Below are 23,808 nucleotides of genomic sequence, written 5' to 3' on the forward strand. Positions count from 1 at the left end.
GATGTCCCGCCCAATACGGGACGGTTGGCAACCCTATGAGACGCAACTTTGGTCATTAGAATGTCTGGAATAATCGATCACCTAATAAGGCAATATTTTGATCAGGGGTTGACACAGGGAGAGATTGCATTAAGTCTTTTAATAAAGGATAATTTCAAAATGAGTCCGCGGCACCTCCGCAGAAGACTGGCCCGGCTTCGTCTCTACCGACGGAGATACAGTGATCCAGCTGAGATCATGAAATAACGGTTTTGTTTTCTCGAGATCTCGAATTAGTCGTGTTGTTTTCTCGAGATCCTGAATTAATTATGTCGTTATCTCGGGATAACAAGGTGAATAAAAAAATATCATATGAAGGGAGGAGAGGGGCGACAGCCCGAGGAAAGCCCCCACAGGAGCGCACAGCATTTGTAACACAGGCTACCCAACTCAGTACAAGAACAAAAGCACTTACAGTGTGTGCAGTCGGCTTCGTGCGCATTGTTCTGCGCCTCTCGGAGGAAGGGGTAGGTGCCCTGTACATCTTTGGAAAAGGTACATTTTCTTTTCGGCATAATTGCTGCGGCATTACTGCTGCTAGCTGCTACACAAAGAACACTCGCGCCAGTTAATGTTTATTTTATTGTTGCATGGCAACCCGTTCTGTTGTCTGGAATAATGTAGCTAAATAAACACCCATGCCACAGGGCCAGGGGGCAGTAACCAGGAAAGTTTGCGATTCCTGTCAATTCATCAAAATAGTAAATGCAGACATTTTTCCGCTAATGATTCCCACGCTGCTCAGTCGCTAACGTCGCGAGTGGCGAAAACCGGGACATATCCGTGTCCTGACAGACTTTTGTCGGGACTCGGGACACACAACCCCAAACCGGGACTGTGTAAAACCGGGACGTCTGGTCACCCTATGTAAAATGGTCCTGTGGAGATGAATCTCTGCCTGAGGAAGCTGTGTGAAGAGTTATTTTAAAACATTATCTTATTATTTTAGTAATACCGTAATGTTATTGGTTTTAAGCAGGAACTGATGGTGGGTTTTAAGTCGGTTTTAGACTGAGATTTTTGGCTTTGCTCCTGCTTGAACTTCTCTTTTCTGCTTTTTTTTCACTATTTCTCTATTTTTTCTTATTTGCTTTCTTTTTACTTACATTCAACAAGATAACCTAGAAGTTAGACAAAGCAACTGACACAGAAGACTGGATTATAGCAAAATGGGGAAACCAAGGAACTCTAGTAACAAATGGACTGAGCTTGAAAAAAGAATTTCTAGCCTGGAATCTATGATTAATGCCCGTCTATTAAGGATTGAAGGGAGTCCAGCAGCCGATACTGCTAAAGGGAATGCGGGGAATGTTCAGCATGTTCAGAATGTTCAGCTCTATTTGTAATTCATGTAGTTTGTGTTTAGCTGAATAAAATATGAACAGCTGAGAGGAACAAGAGTGAAACTGACTGGGGGAAAAACCCAACCTTAAACACCTGTGACGTCATTACAGATGGCGAGCTGGGAGACTGAAGTGCGCTGAAGCCCCGCCCTGTTCAGGGGGGGAGTAAAGTTTGTAGCGGCGAGAGGAAACCACGGTTCAACTTCTTCCCCCGCTGAGTGTGATTATAATAATAAGGCAGATGTTCCAGCGCAGATTAAACTTCTTCCCCCGCTGAGTGTGATTATAATAATAAGGCAGATTAAAGGACTGAGGTGAGTTTTATTATTATTATAAAAGGCAGATTAAAGGACTGAGGTGAGTTTGTGTGTTAATACAGAGCTGCACTTTTAATAAACTCCTCAGAAAGAGGTTCTGTAAAACGGTCCTGTGGTAAAAACACTGAGAGGAAATGGTTGTGAAATGGCGCTGTGGTAAAAACACTGAGAGGAAATGGTTGTGAAATGGCGCTGAGGTAAAAACACTGAGAGGAAATGGTTGTGTGAAATGGCTCTGTGGAGATGAAGCTCTGCCTGAGGAAGCTGTGTGAAGAGTTATTTTGAAACATTATCTTATTATTTTAGTAATACCGTAATGTTATTGGTTTTAAGCAGGAACTGATGGTGGGTTTTAAGCAGGGGCGCAGATAGGATTTTTGAACTGGGGGGGACTGAGCTGTCAGCAAATGATTCCATTTTGTGTGTATATATATATATATATATATATATATATATATGTTGTACAGATGTTCCGGCGCAGATTAAAGGACTGAGGTGAGTTTGTGTGTTAATACAGATCAGCTGGATAGTACAGTGGTAATGCTCACTGACTACGACGCAGGAGATCGGGGTTCGAATCCCGGTTGGGGCAAAACATCATCCAGTAAGGGTCCTTAGGCAAAACCCCTCATGATATATCAGCCTACCTCAGGAATGAGTGAAAACATAACTGATAGAGTCATACCGGCTCAGACGTCGCCCGGGTCAACAAGGTCTGCGTCAGTTGCTAGGGAACCAGGGCAAACTGATGAGAAATGGGCTACTGGAACAAGACATCGATGGACGAGGACAGAAAATATGGATTTGCTGGAATGCTACTATACAAGCAATCCCAGAGAGAGGGGATACATGCAGAGAATGTGGGACCATTGGATACTTCGAAACCCACAATCAAGGCTAACAAAGAAACAGCTATTAGCCCAGTGTTCGAAATCTGCTCTCACAACTAGAGATTAATGAAATACAACAACGATGCTACGGCAAGGGGGAGCCAGGAAGACAGGTCAGCGGGGAGATGTCATCATCCCCACAACCAGAGATTGGGCACCAAGCCCCAACAGCTAACAGCCTCAACACAAGAGCTGCTGACCTGAGAAGGAAGATCGTGACCCAACTGGAAACCTGGAGCCCCCGACGAATACCGAAGCTGAGTTGCCAAGTACCTTCAGAAGATCTACTAGTAGATGTGAATGCTGCTCTGAAGACAATCGCCACAAGAACCATCACTGAGACCAACAAGCTGATACACAGTACAGCAACAGTAATCATGGAGATGCTTGGACACAAGGTGGGCTTGGGACATAACAAACAGTATCCACCATGGAAGAGACGATTAGAGGCCAAGATAAAGGCAGCAAGGAGAGAAGTTAGCCAGCTAGCTGAACTACAGAAAGGGAACATGGTGAATAAAGGGGCGCCCAGGAAGTACAACTCACTCTCCATACCAGAGGCACTCGAAACTGCCAAACAGCGACTAACAGCTCTGGCCACCCGGTTGAGGAGATACACCAAGGAAGGAGAGGCCAGGAGAATAAACAAGCTGTTCTCCACTGAACCAGCCAAGGTGTACTCTCAGTGGCAGGGGAACAACAACCGGTCAGACCCACCAAGAGCTGAGGTGGAAAAATACTGGAAAGACATATGGGAAAGAAAGGCATCACACAACACCGATGGCCAATGGTTAGTGGACCTAAGAGCTGACCACAGCAACCTCCCAGAACAAGAACCAGTAACCATCTCAATGGCAGACGTCCAAGAAAGAGTGTCAAAGATGAAGAGCTGGACAGCACCAGGCCCCGATATGATCCATACGTACTGGCTGAAGAAGCTAACTGCACTCCATGAACGCCTAGCAGCACAGATGAACCAGCTGCTGAGGGATGGAACCCACCCAGAATGGCTAACCCAAGGCAGGACAGTCCTAATCATGAAGGACCCCCAGAAGGGACCCATCCCATCCAACTACCGGCCAATTACCTGTCTCTGCACAACATGGAAGGCCCTGTCAGGCATCATTGCGGCAAAAATGAGTAAGCATGTGGCTCAATACATGAGCGAGGCACAGAAAGGAATTGGCAGTAACACCAGAGGAGCCAAGCACCAGCTACTGGCCGATAGAACAGTCGCCCGAGACTGTAAGAAGAGACAGACCAACCTGTGCACTGCCTGGATTGACTACAAGAAAGCCTACAACTCAATGCCACACACATGGATACTGGAATGTCTGGAACTGTATAAGATCAACAGGAACCTAAGGACCTTCATACAGAACTCAATGGAAATGTGGAAGACAACCCTAGAGGCCAACTCAAAACCCATTGCCCAAGTCAACATCAAGTGCGGCATATACCAAGGAGATGCGCTATCACCACTGCTGTTCTGCATAGGCCTGAACCCCCTCAGTCAGATCATCACGAAGAGCGGCTACGGGTACCGATTCCGTAGTGGGGCAACAATCAGCCACCTGCTCTACATGGATGACATCAAGCTGTATGCCAGGAATGAGCGAGAAATAGACTCGCTGATCCACACCACCCGGATCTACAGCGATGACATAGGGATGTCATTCGGATTGGACAAGTGTGGCCGGATGGTCTCAAAGAGAGGCAAGATGATCCGGACTGAAGGGATTGACCTACCAGAGGGCAACATAGGTGATATCCAAGACAGCTACAAGTACCTTGGCATCCCACAGGCTAATGGAAACCATGAAGAGGCCACAAGGAAGTCAACCACAGCCAAATACCTCCAGAGAGTAAGGCAGGTCCTGAAAAGTCAGCTGAATGGTAAAAACAAGGTCCGAGCCATCAACATGTACGCACTACCAGTCATCAGATACCCCGCTGGTATCATAAACTGGCCAAAGGAGGAGATAGAAGCCACAGATATCAAGACTAGAAAGCTCCTCACCATGCATGGAGGGTTCCACCCCAAGTCCAGCACCCTGAGACTATACACTAAGCGGAAAGAGGGAGGCCGAGGGCTAGTGAGCTTCAAGACCACGGTCCAGGATGAAACATCGAAAATCCGAGAATACATCAGAAAGATGGCCCCAAAGGATGAACTGCTAAGTGAATGTCTCAGGCAGCAGAACCCTGATGAGAGTGCAGAGGAGGAGGAGGAACAGACAACCTGGAGAGACAAACCCCTACATGGCATGTACCACCGTCAGATAGAGGAAGTGGCTGATATCAAGAAATCCTACCAGTGGCTGGATAATGCAGGACTGACAGACAGTACAGAGGCACTAATCATGGCAGCACAAGAACAGGCCATAAGCACAAGAGCCATAGAGGCCAGGATCTACCAGAGTAGATCAGACCCAAGATGCAGGCTGTGCAAAGAAGCCCCTGAAACAGTCCAGCACATAGTAGCAGGGTGTAAGATGCTAGCTGGATCAGCGTACATGGAGAGGCACAACCAAGTGGCTGGGATAGTATACAGGAACATCTGCAACCAGTATGGAATAGAAATACCCAAGTCCCAATGGGCCATACCACAGAAGGTGGCTGAGAACAACAGGGCCAAGATTCTGTGGGACTTCAGCTTCCAGACTGACAAACAGATCCTGGCTAACCAACCGGACATAGTGGTGGTGGACAAAGAGCAGAAGAGGGTGGTGGTGATAGATGTGGCGATCCCAGCTGACACCAACATCAGGAAGAAGGAACATGAGAAACTTGAGAAGTATCAAGGGTTGAAAGAGCAGCTGGAACGGATGTGGAAGGTCAAGGGTTGCGTGGTCCCCGTGGTAGTGGGGGCACTTGGGGCAGTAACCCCCAAACTGGGAGAGTGGCTCCAGCAAATCCCAGGAACAACATCTGAAGCCTCAGTCCAGAAGAGCGCAGTCCTAGGAACATCGAAGATACTGCGCAGAACCCTCAAACTCCCAGGCCTCTGGTAGAGGACCCGAGCGTGAGGATGACATGGATACCACCCCCCCGCCGGGGGTGAGAAGGAGATTTTATATATATATATATATATATATATATATATATATATATATATATATATATATACACTACCGTTCAAAAGTTTGGGGTCACTTTGAAATGTCCTTATTTTTGAAAGAAAAGCACTGTTCTTTTCAATGAAGATCACTTTAAACTAATCAGAAATCCACTCTATACATTGCTAATGTGGTAAATGACTATTCTAGCTGCAAATGTCTGGTTTTTGGTGCAATATCTCCATAGGTGTATAGAGGCCCATTTCCAGCAACTCTCACTCCAGTGTTCTAATGGTACAATGTGTTTGCTCATTGCCTCAGAAGGCTAATGGATGATTAGAAAACCCTTGTACAATCATGTTAGCACAGCTGAAAACAGTTGAGCTCTTTAGAGAAGCTATAAAACTGACCTTCCTTTGAGCAGATTGAGTTTCTGGAACATCACATTTGTGGGGTCGATTAAATGCTCAAAATGGCCAGAAAAATGTCTTGACTATATTTTCTATTCATTTTACAACTTATGGTGGGAAATAAGTGTGACTTTTCATGGAAAACACAGAATTGTCTGGGTGACCCCAAACTTTTGAACGGTAGTGTGTATACATGTTATTTCACCTCTCTCACTGCCATCACCAGGAACTACCTGCAGGCCAGGACAATGAGAACATTTTAACATAGCCTATGGAAATCCAAAGTTTACACATTATCATCATGCACAGCAACTGCAAAACTGCAAAACTAGTTTTAAAACCGCTAAGTTCCAACTGTTAAACATAGCGAGAGGCTGGGCTACGTGTGTGTGTGTAAAGTGTAAACCAGTGCATCCTGACTTTCTAACTATGCCTGTGTGTTGCGTGAGCGGCAGTCAGTCAACAACTCTTCACAAAGTTTCCTTATGAAACAATATGCTCGCTGAAATTATGGCAGGGAACGCCAGATTAAACATTAAAACTGCCTTCTGAGCACTGTATCTACAGGCTGCCACTGAAAGAAGGAGGCTACCAGAAAGGCTTCTCTACTCCGTACGATTTTACTTTCACTACGACATTACTTTGAACAGACTATCAAAAAATTGCAAGGTGATATGATAAAGTAAGGCACAGTTTACTTACAGTCGGTTTTTTTTTTTTTGGAAAAAACGATGCAATCGTTTTCTGCCTTTTGGCACCCTTCATCATGCCGTGTTGGGGTCCTGAACTAGGAGGAGCTGTCCCCGATATGCCTGTCAAACTTGTGGGTAACCATAGCAACCAAGCTCGAGCTCGCAACCTGTGCAGTCTGCGCAGTTGCAACTATGTCTGTACTGCTGTGCACCTCAATAAACCGAATGGTAATTAGTCTTTTGATTTTTCCGTGAGGTTTGCCTTATGCAAAGAAAGACAGCATAGACATGTTTTCCTCCCTATAAGTGGGGGGGACCGAACGAGGTGAATTTAAATCTGGGTGGGACGAATCCCCCCCCGTCCCCCCCTCTATCTGCGCCCGTGGTTTTAAGTCGGTTTTAGATTGAGTTTTTTGGCTTTGTGTTTAAAACAAAACTGAAACTAACTTCAGCAGAACTTTCTACTCAAGCTCCAGAAGAACAATCACCTGAAGCCTGAAAGCGGTGCAGAAACACCACACCTGGGTGTTAATTACTGTTAAATATCAAGAATACTTTTTACTCAGGTGGGGTTTGGTTGTTTGTGTTGTGATCCAGTGGACTCGTCGGGACTGAAAACAAAATCGCGGCCGCCTTGTTTAGCTTCAGCTTTACTTCCTCTTCTAGAAGTCAGTGATGAAAACACGGCGAGAATCTGAGGTGGGGTTTACATTAGACCGTATCAGCGGATCATCAGATTAACGTTTTTAAAACGATTCGCGTGCACACAGCAACACCAATACACGGATACGCTCGGCTCCGCAGGCATCCTGCGCTCCAAATCACTCCGCCCTGAAAAGCGAGTGCCCTCTGGAGGGTGCGCACTCCGGCCCTGCGCAGCTCACACAGCGCACGAGTGAAGCGCACGAGCAGTGATTTGGGACTGAGCCGCTGTGTGTGTGATCTCAGTGCATATCGGGCATGCGCGTCACTTACCACTTGCAAGTGGAAGGATGGCAAGCCTGAAGACAATCATAACTACAGAATGGGCAGTATTTGCATCAGTATATGCAGTATTTTCATGCGTTTATACTCTTTAATGAAAGGTGATACAAGGCGGAAGTCCGCGCCGTTTTTCAGCAGTCGCGTCACATGACCAGCGCCAGCGAATCAGGAAGGTGGATGTCAGTGACGTTGTCCAATGACGACGCCAGCTAGAGCTCAGCACAGCGTATCCGCGTATCTCAATGTTTACACAGCACCAGACCAGACACGGTCTGGATTGAATACGTGGACCCTGGCGGATTCCCGTTTCCCGGCGTTTCCAGGCGTTTTAATGTAAACGGACAGTGCATCCGCGAAGAAAACGAGACAGATACGGTCTAATGTAAACTTGGCCTGAATGTCTGGTTGATTTCTCACCTGTACAGGGCTGATGGTGGTGTTTGACATGACCTCCTCCTGTGTTCTTCGTGGTGTCATCTTCATGATCATCTCCATAACTAGGAAGTGATTTTATTCAGGTCCGAGTGTGTCACAGTAATATTTGTATCTGAGCTTCCAGTGTCTCGCTCGAAGAGTTTTAAGTGTGAAGACAAGAAAATAGGTGTAGTGGTCAGCACTGTCCCCTATAGCAAGAAGGTTCTGGGTTCGAGTCCAGTTTGTTTATATATAAAATGTGTATGTTTTTTTATATATCAGGGCTCTACATTAACTTTTGAAACCACTTGTCCTGTCAGGCAAGTTGAAAGGAAATTTACTTGTCCGAATGTGAAGTTGACTTGTCCGAAGAAAAATTTGAGAGAAAAAAACCAGAAAAACTATTTGTAATAAACTAATTTCACCAGAATTATTTTAACACAATCTATTCACTGCAGAAAAAAATGGACTCCATCAATCATTTATTTATGATTTATAATGAGAAATTGAAAACCAGAAAATTAAAATTATACAGTATATTTTCATTTTTAAATTATTAACTTTGAATATATATCCTCCACTGATTATTCATTCATTGTGGCTCCTGTATGGTATTTAATGGTTGCGATGAAAGTTTCGGTGTTTTTTAGGTTTTTGTTGCGATTACATTGCGGGAGGAAGTGAAAGTTGCAAGAAATTGTTGCGATTTTCTCTTTTTGTGATTTTAAAATTGAGTGATATGTTAAATATTAAGTTATTACTGAAAAACTATTGATTAAAAGAACAGACACTGAGAAATGGTCCTATAAACAACTTTACCAATATAAAAGATTACCAGGACTACAAAAATGCAGAAAAATAGGCTTTACTTATCCAAATGCACCTGTTGGTTCAAAAGTTAAAGTGCAGAGAACCTCACAGCACAACATGAAGTTCCCTTAAAATATAATATAAATGCCTCAGCTTTCATGGAAGAAAAAAAACTATTAATACTCGTACTGTGTGCAGGCAGTCTCTCCTGAAGACTAAATTAAACAATAATTATAAACTAATAAAATAAATGGCTCAGGCTTCATAGAAGAAAAAACCAATTTGAACAGAATCTCACAGTATGATGCTGAAGCTGCCTCAACAATGGAAAATAAAATACCATTTTGGCAAAAATGTTGGCATCCATTAATTTCTTGTATTAAGTAAATAATGTAAAGTGCACACAGTCCTTCACTGTAAACATAACACACTTTCAGTAACAGAATTTAAGCCTATATAAACACTGACTCGCACATGCAGTGTTGCCAGATACTGCTGACGTTTCCCAGCCCAAAATATGTTCAAAACCCGCCAAAATGCACTTAAAACCGCCCAATCTGGCAACACTGCGCACATGCTGCTTCTCTTGAACGTAGACACGGAAGTAAGGCAGAAGGTAGTTTGTCGATGTCACCTCAAGACGACGCCAACGATTGGTCAAATTTGCGGGAAAGTTGCAGTGATTGGATATAATTGCAACACCGCCCTGAATTCGCGGGGATTGGTTGAATTTGCGTTGAAGTTGCAAATCACAACATCGCGAAATCCTGGAGGGTCTGGTAAACGACCGTTTTACTTTTCAGCTCAAATACACGAAGCAGTATTGGCCGGTTTCGCAAGTGGAATATTGCGTATGCGCACATCGCTCTTTCCAAAGAGAAACATCCGGCGATTCATCAAAACAATATGTCGAGTGAGATGCTTCGGAAATCATGTGAATAAACTGATAAATTTGATATGTAAGGCCAAAAAAAAAAAAAAAAAAAAAGTGTGTTTCCGGTTATGTAGATTTCAAAACTAGGGTCGGTAGGCAGGCATTTTTTTTTTTTTTTGAATTTTTTTTTTTCAAGATGGCTGCCATAACCTATATTTAGACAGGAATAATTTCACAAAATATAATGAATTTCTTTGCAGGTCACCTGAGTTACCACCTTCTGATGAATCTGATGCAGCATGAGACACCTTTTAACATGACTTTTTCTGTAAATATAACAGCTCAATACACCATGTTTGTTTCAGTTCAGGATCTATGGTTATAAAGGTGAAGAACAACAGCTTACTGCATTCACAGTGGTGTAATGGTTAGCGTGCTGGCCTGTCACCGTAGAGACCGGGTTCGAATCCCAGTGGAGACACCAAAAATTTGTAACCTGGTTTCTCAAACTGCGTAGTGTCCCTGGGCAAGACACCTCATCCACATTGCACTCAGTCCACCCAGCTGTATAAATGGGTTAGATGTAAATTTCATTGAAATGGATTAATATATTTTTAATTGAATTTCTTGGGATACCTTTTCCCAACTATACAACAAAAATATGTTCAGATACTCATTTTGAGAGCATCGGAAATCATGCTCCTTTTTAAATCTCTTGAAATTTACAGATATTTAATACATATGCTATATTTAAAAACAAGAAAATTTGAGATAGCTTTTGGAATATGGTCCGAGTGGCTATATTCAAAGTATCAAATGTTCATTTATAAATTAATAAAATGAGGTTTAAATTTGAAAATAGTCAACACATTTGGAAGTAGAAAAGAAACTATGCCTAAATATATTTAGAATTAATTTATTTAACATTCTTAACAAATTACACAAAATTGATTCACAGAATAGTATATACAGGAATCCACTTTTGATAGCAACATGATAAATACTTTTACATACAGTTTTGCTATGAAACTAGGACAGTATTTGGAAATTTGATCTTTTGGCCATACATTTATAATTATTGTCATGTTCATAATTTATTGATTCAATGCACCTCCTTTCTGATATTGCACCATTTACAAAAAGGTGTCTACGAATTCACCTACATTTTGTCTATGAATTTCTATCTACGAATTCACTTTGTCTACGAATTCACCAATCCCCTTTTTATAATTGTACAGATATATATTTGATATATATTTATATATTTAAGGTAATGTAATGCTTTTAATGTTCATGCACTTTTTAAAATGTGATTTTACAAATACAAATTTATGTTTATAATTTCAGGGTTCTTCTTTAATTTGTTAAATATTTGTGGGTTGGGAGATCTAGGGGATAGCTTCATGGCTAATCCCTTGCAAGATCATGCTAGAAAATCGTTTTGACTTGGACACGTTCAGCAATTTTTCAGATTTATCTATACGCACCTACTGGTCTTCTTCGGTGGAAACTCACGTCCTCTTGCCATGAGAATCTGAAAAGCGTCGATAGTCTTCGCTGTAGCTTCGTTGGCAGCAATTTCCAAAGGGTTGTCCACTGGGATACAAGTATACTTTAACTTTTTTATGCCAAAATTGGCCACAAGGTCACCAATTATAAGACCAGGATCCACATCAAAATATTTCGTTGACGAGTTTATGTCCGGATCTGTGGACGCCTTGCTTTGAAAGATTTCCCCTTTACCGTGTTCACTATGGTAGTGGTAAAAAATGTCTCGCACAGTCAACAGTTTTGAAAATGATGTCAATAACATATGGGTTTAGTAACCATATGGGTTACATTTATAAAGACTTATAAAGATATACATTAATGCCGCCGATGTGTTTACAAGGATCAATTTCAATCGCCACGACCACATGTGAGAACCACATCGGACAAGTAACTGAGACGATGAACTTGTCCGACATAAAGGATCACTTGTCCCGGATAAGCGGACAACCGTTAATGTCGAGCCCTGTCAACATAAAACAAAAGCACTTGATATCTGGAGCAGTCGTGTGACTATTTGGAATCCCATTTTACATTGCAAGCTGATTGTGGGGTCCCCTCCCCTAAAAAAGTAAATTTTTGGGTGCCAGCTCACTTTACCGAGGTCGAGCATTACCCGCTGAACAAAGGTCAAAGTGTTTTTCATACCCTTGAGGTGGGGCAGGTGCCGGGAATAAATCAGTTCAAAAAGGAGACGGAAGGCCTGAGGCAGGTCGGTCAGTTCATCCATCGCCACCCTGCCTTCCGAGACGATCCCAGCTCTGGACGGGTTCAGCTGAGGATTTTCTCCATCAACACAAAGGATTCCAGCAGGAGTTTGTCTGTACAAGTCCTCATCAGTTCCATCCGAACAGAGCAGGAAACAGACTGATGGAGGACATAATCATACCAGCGAGATACTGCTGCGTTTTCCACCAAAAAGTACCACAGACTGATTATAATGAACATCGTTCAGTATAAATGTAACCCATATGGTTACTAAACCCATATGTTATTTGAGTGTAGTTCCCGTGTCCCACCAGTTGGTGGCGAATCGGCCCTGTATTCCTTTTAACTGTCGCTGAGCACGTCCTGCTCACGCCCACACACCGAGCGACACTCACTGCCGATACACCGATCTGAGAGCAGCACACCTGTTGAGTGAGCTGACGGATCTTGGGTAGGAAACGTGACGTAAAACTCATAAATTCACAATTAATCTTCACATAGTGTGTTGATAAACCTTTCGTTTATTAGGAGAGAGTTTGTGAATGTTGAGGAAAAGAGAGAGGAGCCGCTACGACCGCGTAAGCCCTCTGTTGGACTCCGGTAAGCGCAGAGCTACATGTTAAGATTCTAAGATGCTAGACCTCGGTATTAGCCTGTTGAGATTAGCTCATGTGAAGCTGTTGCTTACTAAAACGCTTTAATAAAACCAGTCAGAGTTATCATCCAATGTTTTTACCCACTGTGGTACCATTGTGTCATGTGAAAAAAAAAAAAACTTTAAAAAGATCGCTAGCTGAAAAAGAAATGACCATTCTGTCAAAGAATGGTGAAAGAAGAATAAAGTTAATGTTTTGGAATGGCCAAGTCAAAGTCCTGACCTTAATCCAATGGAAATGTTGTGGAAGGACCTGAAGCGAGCAGTTCATGTGAGGAAACCCACCAACATCCCAGAGTTGAAGCTGTTCTGTACGGAGGAACGGGCTAAAATTCCTCCAAGCCGGTGTGCAGGACTGATCAACAGTTACCGCAAACGTTTAGTTGCAGTTATTGCTGCACAAGGGGGTCACACCAGATACTGAAAGCAAAGGTTCACATACTTTTGCCACTCACAGATATGTAATATTGGATCATTTTCCTCAATAAATAAATGACCAAGGATAATATTTTTGTCTCATTTGTTTAACTGGGTTCTCTTTATCTACTTTTAGGACTTGTGTAAAAATCTGATGATGTTTTCGGTCATATTTATGCAGAAATATAGAAAATTCTAAAGGGTTCACAAACTTTCAAGCACCACTGTAAATCAGCTGATATTTAGTAAATTGTAAAATTGATTAATCAGTGAAACTGTGATAGCCTGAGAGTGCCTCTAGTGTAGGGCTGCTCGATATTGGAAAAAATCAATATCACGATTTTTTCAGTAAATATTGATATCGCGATTTTTAAAACGATATTTATACACCTTTTTTTTAAAGCCCCGATCATCAACACCCGAGGCACCGGGCCACATTTTTATAGTACAGGCCTCATAGGCTACCTGTCAACCCTTCCCGTTGTACCCTGAAACGCCTTTTACTTAAACTATTTACTGTGCAAGCGCGTACTTTGCATAGGTCCTATAGCCTGCACAAGGCTCACGTTCTCCTCACTCAACATTTCCGATCACAGAGGATGGAGCCAGCGCTGGTATTACCAGTGATTACTGCGTAATGTCCACACTGGCTCGTAGCCAGCCAAGGATAAAATCTCTCTCTCACACACACACACTACAACGTAAGCTTGTGTGTTGTTAAGACACCAACATTAAACACGCGCACACACACGGACTGGCCATTGGGAGTAGCGGGAGTTTGTGGGCCGGCGGAGAAAAAAAAAACAAAAAAACAGTTGCGCGCTGGCCTTTAATATGATAAGCAATGTTAACAGTTTCTTAAAGAAACTGTTAACATTGCTTATCATATTAAAGGCCAGCGCGCAACTTTTTTTTTTTTTTTTTTCCTCCGCCGGCCCACACTGAACCACCGGCCCACCGGGAAAACTCCCGCTACTCCCGATGGCCAGTCCGTGTGTGAACACGCACAATATAGAGACAAGTCCTTAAGAATTAACATACATGAAAATAGCTCAGCGGCATGTAAACATTCCCTGAAAGTGTAGGTGGTACTGCGGCTAGATGCTACGTGAAATGGCACAAGGCAAACACCATGCGTTGCTCAGTCAACAGACAAAATCCACGAACCCAGTAGTCCTCCTACTACTGTGGGTTAGTGTTCTGTGGCCAAAAACACCCTACGCACAGTCATTCCAAAACATCCCCACTAGTTGCAGGTTATGTCTCAAATACAGATATGCGTTGTGGATTAAGCGATCTATTTTCAAGCATCAGGCTTCTCTTCCTTCATCTTCCAAATGTGGACTCCGCTATCTTTTTGGCATGTCAGCATTGAAATACCATTTGCAGAGATATTTCACTCGCCATTAAAAAAGTAAAAGCAACACATGATTAGGGCTACATGATTAGCAGGGGGACACCGTTTTAAGCGCACGGAATTTTAAAAACAATGTAATTACATCTGAGTCCGTCTACATCGCGCAATAAACCCGTCCTTAGCAGAACCTACTTCAAAGCATGATGCTAGCTGCAGATGCACAAGTCAAAATCAAATGAACCCAAGTAAACATGCCGCGGCGGGCAACATTAATAACCAAATTGCCTTACCTTAAAACGCTGCCTTGACCACAGGACGACTCGCAATTATTCCACTTAAATCCACACGGTTTAACACATCTAACACAGCTAGCAAGCTGGATATGTGCTAATATTGTTGTGCTTGTTTTCTTCCGTAGATGCCATTTTTACATTACCCAGTCCCACATCCAAAAATATTACGTAAATATATGTTAATTGTATTATTATAACTATTAGCAAGCAAATCAAACAACATTATTAACAAATCAATATATCAAATCACCCGACACGTATGAAAACAGAGGAACTGATTTTTTACTGTTGCGGAGATATCGCGGGAGTAGAATGGATGACGTATACAAGGCTACGGTGTGCCTTAGGGGACAGAAGGGTTCATTTTACCTTACAAATGACAAAAAATCGTTTCATATCGATATTATGAATTTTGATATCGTTTGACACCAATATCGATATCGTGATAAAAATACGATATATTGCACAGCTCTACTCTAGTGACATACATGCCCTTATAATGCAATTATTCTGATTTTTGTTAGCCATACGGCTAAAAATGCCAGTGTGGACTGGGCAGAAGCTGAGTCTGAATGTCTGGTTGGTTTCTGACCCGTACAGTGTGATATATGCAGAGTACTGCCCTGCTGACTAAACCTTAAGAAGTGCTGGTGGTGGCGTCTCACACATGACGTCCTCCTGTGTCCTTTGCGGTGTCCTCTTCGTCATCACGATCACGTCCATCACTAGTAAGTGATTTTACTCCGGTATATCACAGTAATATTTGGATGTGAGCTTCCTGTATTACACTGTTGTCTCTCACCTGTACGTGTTGGGGGGTTAAAAACACTAAGTGTGAAGTATTTTCTCTCTGTTTCAGCACCTGTATCAGCTGTTACTACAGTACGGGTGAAGTTTAATCAGTCTGCTGCTCTGCCATGTGAACGGACCTGTTCTCATGAGGCCAAATGGACTCCGTTCAGTAACGATCAGGTAGTGGCTCAGTGCGATCAGATATCCTGCTGGTCAGAGGAGGGATTTAAAATGTCCCATGATGAGTACCTGAAGGGAAATCTCACCCTCACCATCCCTGCAGCTGATTTCAGTCAGAGGAAACTGTACACGTGTCAGTGTGATGGCAAAGACATAAAAGATGTGCAACTCAGCATCGACAGTAAGTGTCTTTACCTGCTCTACAGACCAACTGCTGCTGATGGAAATGATCACATTTACATACAATTAATTTATTCTTCTCAGGGCGGAGCTCATTAGTTCAGCTGAAGCCTGGTGAAGATCTGCTGCTGGATTTGCACGTATCAGAGCAAGTGGAGGTGATCTATTACCACAGAGATTCAGATAAACAGATCTGCAGTGTGGACAGAAGCTCACTCCACTGTCCAGCTGAATACACCTCGAGAACATCACTCACTAACACGGTTCTCACACTGAGAGGAGTCCGGTCGACTGATGGGGGAGTTTACATCGTCCGAGATCCGGAGGAGAAGGAAGACCTTCATATTTACGCAGTCAGTGTTGAAGGTAGGGGGATTACTGTCCTGTCTATAATATATAGTTAATATACTCTCTTCCTTTAAATGATATTTTTATTACCATCAGTCTCTCACACTGAGCACAGAGCAGAGGCGTTATATGTTTGAACATGGGATGAGTTGAGAAATCAATATTTGATGGAATAACCCTGACATTTAATCACCGCTTTCATGCGTGTTAACATGCTCCCCGCCAGTCTTTCACGTTGCTCTTGAGTGACTTTATGCCACTCCTGGTACAAAAACTCAATCAGCTCAGCTTTGTTTGATGGATTCAGACACCATCATGATGAACTTCCCCAACTGATTTACCATCCCTAAGAAGCTCCTTCGCTCACTCAGTCCTTTCTTCTTGGCATGTTGTAGGCGCTCACTTGACGGTGTAGACTGCAACAATAACTGCAATACCGCAGTATAGGAGGGGTACCACAGGGTTGAGCTCGGCACCACGATTACGATAGAACAGCGAGTAAAGACGTGATGAAATAGCTGGCTCTGTTGGGGCAGACAGCCAACTTACTTTTCAAGGGAACTTTTCCAGCCTGGAGAAATCTCCCTCAGCAAAATCCACTACAGTACGTCACCTTCCCTGTTTCGTCTTCCTGACTGTAGTTGGGAAGCGAGGAATCCGGCTCACTCCACTCAAATCAAAGTCAACTTTGTTATTCAGACTGTACACCAAGTAGTGCAGAGCAGAACGAAACTGCATCTCTCCTCGCTCCATGTGCAGTAAAAGATGCAACAGACATGAAATAAACAAACTGCTGCCGCATAAATATTGCACCTGTTTCTAGCACTGGATTTATTGCACAGCGTGATGATGGAGAAAGTAAACGTTGTCACTGATGTGTATTAGTAAAGTGCTCAAGAAATGCCAACAGTTGAATGTTGGTTAAAATGACTTGGTCCCTCACACGGCTTTCACAACGCTCCTGGATTCTACCAGCTCTGAGTCCGGACACACTGGTCTGAACAGTGTTAGGGTTTTGCTGGGATTCGAACCTGGTTCGTTGGTGTGATGATCCAGCAAACCCCCACTAGGCCACCAGGGGGATGACTCAAATGCAGAGGCGTGAGGCGGAAGTAGAAAAAGAATCAAAAAGGTTTATTTAAACTATATACACTATATACAGGGCAAAACAAAAGACAAAAAAAAAACCAAAGAGTATAATCCAAAAGAAAAGCAAAGTGCAAAAATACAAAAGCTAAGAAGATCAAAAAACACAGTACAAAGGAAACTGGAGATAAACATAACAGCACAAAGACTCCGTGACAAGAGGACTGAACTCAGGGGTATAAATAGACAAACTAATTAAGGACACAGGTGAAGATAATTAGGCAATTAACACAAACACAAAACACAGGAACAGTGGCGGCCTCTAGAGGCCAAAATAAACACGACATGAAAAGGAAATAACAGCGGCCTCTAGAGGCCAAAACAGTCCTAGTCCTAACAAACAGAGCAACATCTTCATGTGAACATGGTCTTCATCACCATCACGGTGTACAAAACGCCGTCTTCACTCAATAACTAGAGGAACAGTAATGGAGACGGGGCTAATGCCACATAACTTCCACATAACAACAACAGCAATCGCTTACAAAACCCCTCATCCACAATTAACCCCCCCTCCCCCAACACACACTTAAAAACTGCATATTAAATTTGTCTTTTGCATCTATTTATCAAAAAGTACCAGACAAATACAAACAGTGTATGTGAATAAAAATGAACAATAGAATTATTACAGTAGATGCGCTCGTTAGGTTTTTGCTGCAAGGTACACGTACGAACAAACTGTGTGAAATTATTATAGAAACGAGTTCCGTCTGTCCGTCCCGTCACATTCTCGTTTCTGGGCCATATCTTTAAAACTACTGAAGATATCCTCATGAAACTTTGTATACATATCGAGCAACATGTGAACTGCTGCCTTTTGCTATTTTGGATTTTTGAAAAAAAGTATTTTTCAATTTTTTACATAATAAATAGATTTCTAAGAGCAGTGTTCGTTTCCAGAGCATATATCCAAAACTATTGATGATACGGATTTGAAACTTGGTGTACATGTTAACAAGGTGATGTAGATGTGCCTTTTCATACGAAGACATTTGAGAAATTTTAATTTTTCATGTTTCCATGGAAACAATTTCAGACTTAGTCTTGGGGGTAGTTTTTGTTTCCGGAGCAGAACTTGAAAACTATGAGTGGTTTGGTCTTGAAAGTTGGTATATGTGTTGATTCAGTAATGTATGTGTGTCTTTTGAGACTAAGAAATGAGAGATGTTAATTTTTAGCTCCCCTGGACCAAAGGTGCGGTGGGTTTATGCCATGGGCTGCTGAGGTCAGTGTAAAGAGGTCGGGTTGGTTTCCTGCAGCACAACTTGAAAAATGTGATAAATAATATCCTGAAACTTGGTGTATAGTTGGTCTATAGGGTGAGGGATATAGAGGAGTCTGTCTTCTTGTATTAAATGTTTCTGTAAGCGAGCTGGACAGAAAACAGAAAATTGTCATCACACAGTAAGCAACTGAGGCTAACAAGCCTAAGTGTTAGACTATTTAATTACACGCATAATATTATACTTATAAAGTGATGACAGCTGCATACCTTTTAATCTTTTACACGTTTCTCCTCTTCTTCTTTCCTCTTTCTCCTAAACTGGACACCTGATGGCTGACCCCAGACCTGTTCTTATCCATTTGTGTTGATTTCACACTCGAGCATCGCTACGTTGCCCCTCCCCCAACACTGAGTCAGGACTAAACCAGTTCACCCTGGTGCTGGACAGACTGGATTTATATTGTTCTTAACGATTTCACACAAACCAGGAAAAAAAATGCAACACCGTCAGTGAAACTATAAAGTCACAGTGAATGACTTGTGGTTTCTTTGGTAGCACTTCATAGTGTGACCTGATTTTACTCCGCATTAGTACACTGTGCACTATTTAATAGATTCCCCCAGTCCCCCTACCTCAGGCTTCCATTGGGGAGACCGGAGGTCAAAGGTCAACCTAACTCCCCTCCCCATCTCGTACTTCTGAGTGGGAGACCAGGAAGTATTCTGGCTGCCCAGATCAAACTAGAATCATGGTGCCACTCTGGAAGGTTCATTGATCCACACGGTGACAGGATATCACTGATGTGCAAATGATCGACTGAAAACTGACCGTGCAAATCTCAATACTTGGATTTTTTTTATTCATTTATTTTGTGTTGGTGCCCCGTGCCGCTCCCAACAAGATGATGCCCTGCCCAAATCCACCACAGGGATGGAGAGCATCACCACATGGCCAATGCCACTTCATCACAGGAAGCATGACTCACTCTCGTTTTCAGGTTTATGCTGAACCATGAAGACCTAAACAATGACAGTTTTTATAAAACCCACTTGTATCACTGCACAGTGATGTCACACACAAACAGATACCTGTGCCGTGTCTTTTAACACATTTTTGTTGGTGATGTGAATGATGTCTTTAAAAATGGGCAGCTTACTGGATTAGTTGTTGCAGCTCTGATACTAACTCTAGTGACATGTTTTCTGTGTGTTTCAGCTCCAGGACCAGAGAGTGGTGGGATACCAGTGTGGGTGTTTCTGGTGGTGGTGTTGCTGCTGCTGCTGCTGCTGCTGCTGTTTTATGTACGGTATGGGAAGCGTGTATTCCTGAGGAAGCGAAGACGACGACGAAAAGCAGTAAGTAATGTGTGTGTAACTGAGTCATTCAGCCCCATGAGGTGATCACTCAGATGAGTGTGTGTGGTGTAACCAGTAGATGTTTGTCAGTCTGAGTGTGTAATAATCTGCTGCTGTTCTTGCCATTTTCTCAGTCTGTTAGTGTTGAACAGTTTATTTGTCGATGCAGATCAGTGAGACTGTCACGGTTACTGATTTGGGGAAAAGACAAACCTTTCTCTCCTTCAAAAATAACTTTTCTTTTCGCTAGCGTTAGCTGGTGAGCTCCCTCTGTTAGCGGTGTGACCTCTGTTCTTAACCTGCAGGAATGTGTGTGTATATTTGACCTTATCGCCTGTTCCTGAATAACGTGGACATTACTGCAGCGTTGAACGTGGCACAGAGCCAGTCAAGCATGTTTTCCAGCTAATGCTAGCCTGCTGGTTAAAGCACAAGCTCTGGCTGGAGGGAAAGGAGTTTTGGGTTTTGATTTCTCAGTATGCAGAGCAGTTATCCCCTCTCCCCGAGCTTTCTGTGCTTCTGAAAGAGATGGGAGTGGCCAACATTGGTTTTCCTCTGTTTCACTAAAAAAAAAAAACCCTATCATGCCTGTTTGCTTCTTGTGTTGTGTAATTTGTGTAAATATATTTCCTGATCTGTGTTCTCTGTGTATTTGGTGACCTGATAGGATTCGAACAGCTCACCAGAGGCAGAACGGCTAAACATGGTGTCAGAAGGTATAAATGGAACCACAGTGCAGCTCAACAGAGGGCCGGTAAAGTCGGCTGATGACCCACCGCAGATCTGCAAGGTGGACAGTGTTTGAGCACCAGCTTTGGGAACAGAAGGTCAACTGGTTCAATTCCCTGGACCAGCAGAAAAATACCTTTCCAGTCAGGCCCCTGACCCCCCACTGCTCCCCAGGCTGCTGTAGGTGTGTTGTACGTTGTGCTGCATAAGAGCTTCTGATAAACGCCTGTAATGTCACACATAAGCTCACACAACAGTTTAACAGGAGGAAAGAAAACAAGTCGGTTTATTTGTATCGCGCTTTTAACAGCAGACATTGGCACAAAGCAGCTTTACAGGAAATTAAAGATTTTAAACTTGTGTATAATTATACTGTAATTATCCTAAGCCTGTTATTTTCGTGCAAGAGTGTCACCTGCACGCCTTGGCACGTGCATCAGATCGGCTCTTGGGTGTGCTCCAGACCCTCGTGCCAAGTGTACTCTTGCGTGATTACTGTAAACAGATTCAAATAAACTAGTCGTATCAGACGCTCGCTGGCCGTGCTGTGAAAATGATCCATGCAGACGCTCATCAAAGTTTCCAAATCTGTCATTGCTTAACTCTTGAATATTTTCTATCGTGAATACTCTCATTTAAAATCTTATCTCTGCTTTCCAAAGAAATGTATCTGGGTAAGATCTTTTCAGTACTTTGGGAGTAACGGCAGGTTGAAGTTGATAGAACAGAGTAAAAACTCTGCTCATGGGATGTCGGGAAACTGCCGGTGCTTTGCTTTTTGAGTGACGGGAAAGTGGTCAGGCTCTCTCTCTCTCTCTCTCTCTCTCTCTCTCTCTCCCATGATGGGTTTCTCACTGGATTACTCGTCAGTATCAATCAGGTCACTTTTATAGGGATGTTCTCTCGCTCTCACTGTTTCTGATGAAGGATTCAGTAAAATGCTAGTTTTGATGTTATGATTCATGGCCGACTTTGAAGTGAGTTTTCAGAGCTTTACCTACTTATTTTTTTTCAAATCAAACTGATTCCTGTAAATACTGTTTTAGAATATAACTGGACTTGTTTTGATAAAATATTGCGATCTTATTGGTTGGAATTATATTTAAAAACAAACGGAAGTCAGAAATGCCAGCGTCAATTTCAGTTCAGTTAATGTGAATTGTTTACTGGATGTGGATCAGACAGTTTTTTCCAAGTTCGCATTGAAAGCTGTGAATATTAATCAAAATAATTTATATTATTTCATATAAACATTAGTCGGCCCTACTGAGAAATACAAAAGCCTACAAAGCACAAAGAGGGGATTAGAAATCTTTTATTACTTTTTTTATTTTTATAGAGAATGAAAGATGTGAAAGGTTTTTTTTTAATGCATATTTTATAACTGTATTTGTAATTAACATAGATTTTTCCTGCTTTGTGATGTGTAAATGAGTTAAGATTAGCTTTTATATTTCACAAATAAAGCCATGTGGTGAAACTTTGAAGGAGAGTGGACCAATTTAATGTTTTTACCTTATTAGCATAATTAAGACTTATTAAATACTAATTTGCACAACTTGTTTTTAGTAATTTTTTTTAAGTTGTATTCAGTGGACAACAATCTGTGTCCCTGACAATTTCCATGTAATTATCTTGGAAAATAAGTTATTAAGGAAAAAATATTTGATCTGATTGGTTAATGAGGCCCATTTTGGACCACGTGATCCTCAAACAGAATATTACGGCAGTTTTCTAAAGATTAAGCCGTTTTTTCATTCTTTGATTTGTAATATCTCAAAAACATAAATATTTTAATTCTGTAAAAAGTCCGTTCTGCAATAATTTCTGAATTCAGTGAGCAGTTTCAAGTGATTTGGATTGAATTAGAATTTTCACCTGATATACCTACATGAAGGTAGCAACAGCCACCGTCAAATAGAATGGTTGGAGTCTTGTTCTCGGACTCGACTCAGATCAACAGTGGACTCCACTCGAACTTTTCTTTAATGACTTGGACTTGAACACTGGGGACTCGAGACTGGACTCGGACTCGAGGTTTAGTGATTTGATTTGTTTATTTGGCCATAAACGTACAATAAACGGTACAGGTGTGGCAGGGATGACACAAAAAAGCGTAAAAACTTGTTTCCATTGTGGTCCCTTATCACAGACAAAAAATAGCTACACACAATTAAAAAATAACAAAATAAAAAAAAATTGACAATACTGCCACCTGCTGCCCAAGTTTAGCTAGGATAGATAGCTGGCATTAAAATAGCCCAAGTAGTCATGGGCAAATACAGATTTAACTTGGCTAACAAGAGGAAGGCTTATGAATAAACCAGTCTTACCTTTATATGGTCCACTAAAAATGCTCCATGTAGTATTGTGTTGTGTCCATAGTTATTTTTATAGTAAGTTGCTTGATTATTTTCAGAAAGCAATGCAGTTTCTAGTGGCTGACTAGTGTGTGTGTGTGTGTGTTATGGTCATCAAAAAAAGCTATATTGTTGCATCATATGTAAAAGACTGCACAACAGCAATGTAAGTGTTTTGATTTAGATTTATCAATCTATGGGTCTCTCTTAATGACGTGTACCAATATAATTTTATTCATTATTAAGTTCAACTAAGGGGCGGCACAGTGGTGTAGTGGTTAGCGCTGTCGCCTCACAGCAAGAAGGTCTGGGTTCGAGCCCCGTGGCCAGCGAGGGCCTTTCTGTGCGGAGTTTGCATGTTCTCCCCGTGTCCGCGTGGGTTTCCTCCGGGTGCTCCGGTTTCCCCCACAGTCCAAAGACATGCAGGTTAGGTTAACTGGTGACTCTAAATTGAGCGTAGGTGTGAATGTGAGTGTGAATGGTTGTCTGTGTCTATGTGTCAGCCCTGTGATGACCTGGTGACTTGTCCAGGGTGTACCCCGCCTTTCGCCCGTAGTCAGCTGGGATAGGCTCCAGCCCGCCTGCGACCCTGTAGAACAGGATAAAGCGGCTACAGATAATGAGATGAGATGAGAAGTTCAACTAAGGCTTTCTAAAAGTGTTGGAAATGAAACGGGCC

The 23,808-nt window shown here is 42.4% G+C and overlaps 2 protein-coding genes across 5 annotated transcripts in view; both read left to right on the forward strand.

Annotated features, from left to right (window-relative positions):
• Window positions 1–23,808, forward strand: part of LOC132883414 (uncharacterized) — a 70,753-nt gene that overhangs the window by 5,118 nt on the left and 41,827 nt on the right. Inside the window, exon 1 of one of the 2 annotated variants that reach the window (XM_060917056.1) lies at window positions 2,140–2,194. The exons of the other annotated variant lie outside the window; for it this stretch is intronic. The gene's annotated coding sequence lies outside the window, so the exon portion shown is untranslated. Of the gene's footprint in view, window positions 1–2,139; window positions 2,195–23,808 lie in introns of those variants that run through there. 2 annotated transcript variants of the gene reach the window in all.
• Window positions 1,495–22,256, forward strand: LOC132883446 (uncharacterized). Of its 3 annotated transcripts, none has more exons than XM_060917103.1 (6): window positions 1,495–1,696; window positions 15,411–15,538; window positions 15,670–15,963; window positions 16,047–16,328; window positions 19,901–20,040; window positions 20,708–22,256. In XM_060917103.1, the coding sequence occupies exons 2-6, from the start codon at window positions 15,478–15,480 to the stop codon at window positions 20,843–20,845; spliced, it is 915 nt and encodes a 304-aa protein (XP_060773086.1). In that variant the 5' UTR covers window positions 1,495–1,696; window positions 15,411–15,477; the 3' UTR covers window positions 20,846–22,256. The 3 variants fall into 3 exon arrangements, with proteins under 3 accessions (XP_060773086.1, XP_060773105.1, XP_060773095.1); XM_060917122.1 differs by having other exon boundaries at window positions 15,425–15,538; XM_060917112.1 differs by lacking the exon at window positions 1,495–1,696 and adding an exon at window positions 5,969–6,881.

The sequence above is a fragment of the Neoarius graeffei genome, chromosome 1 (assembly GCF_027579695.1).
Source record: "Neoarius graeffei isolate fNeoGra1 chromosome 1, fNeoGra1.pri, whole genome shotgun sequence".
Taxonomy (NCBI): domain Eukaryota; kingdom Metazoa; phylum Chordata; class Actinopteri; order Siluriformes; family Ariidae; genus Neoarius; species Neoarius graeffei.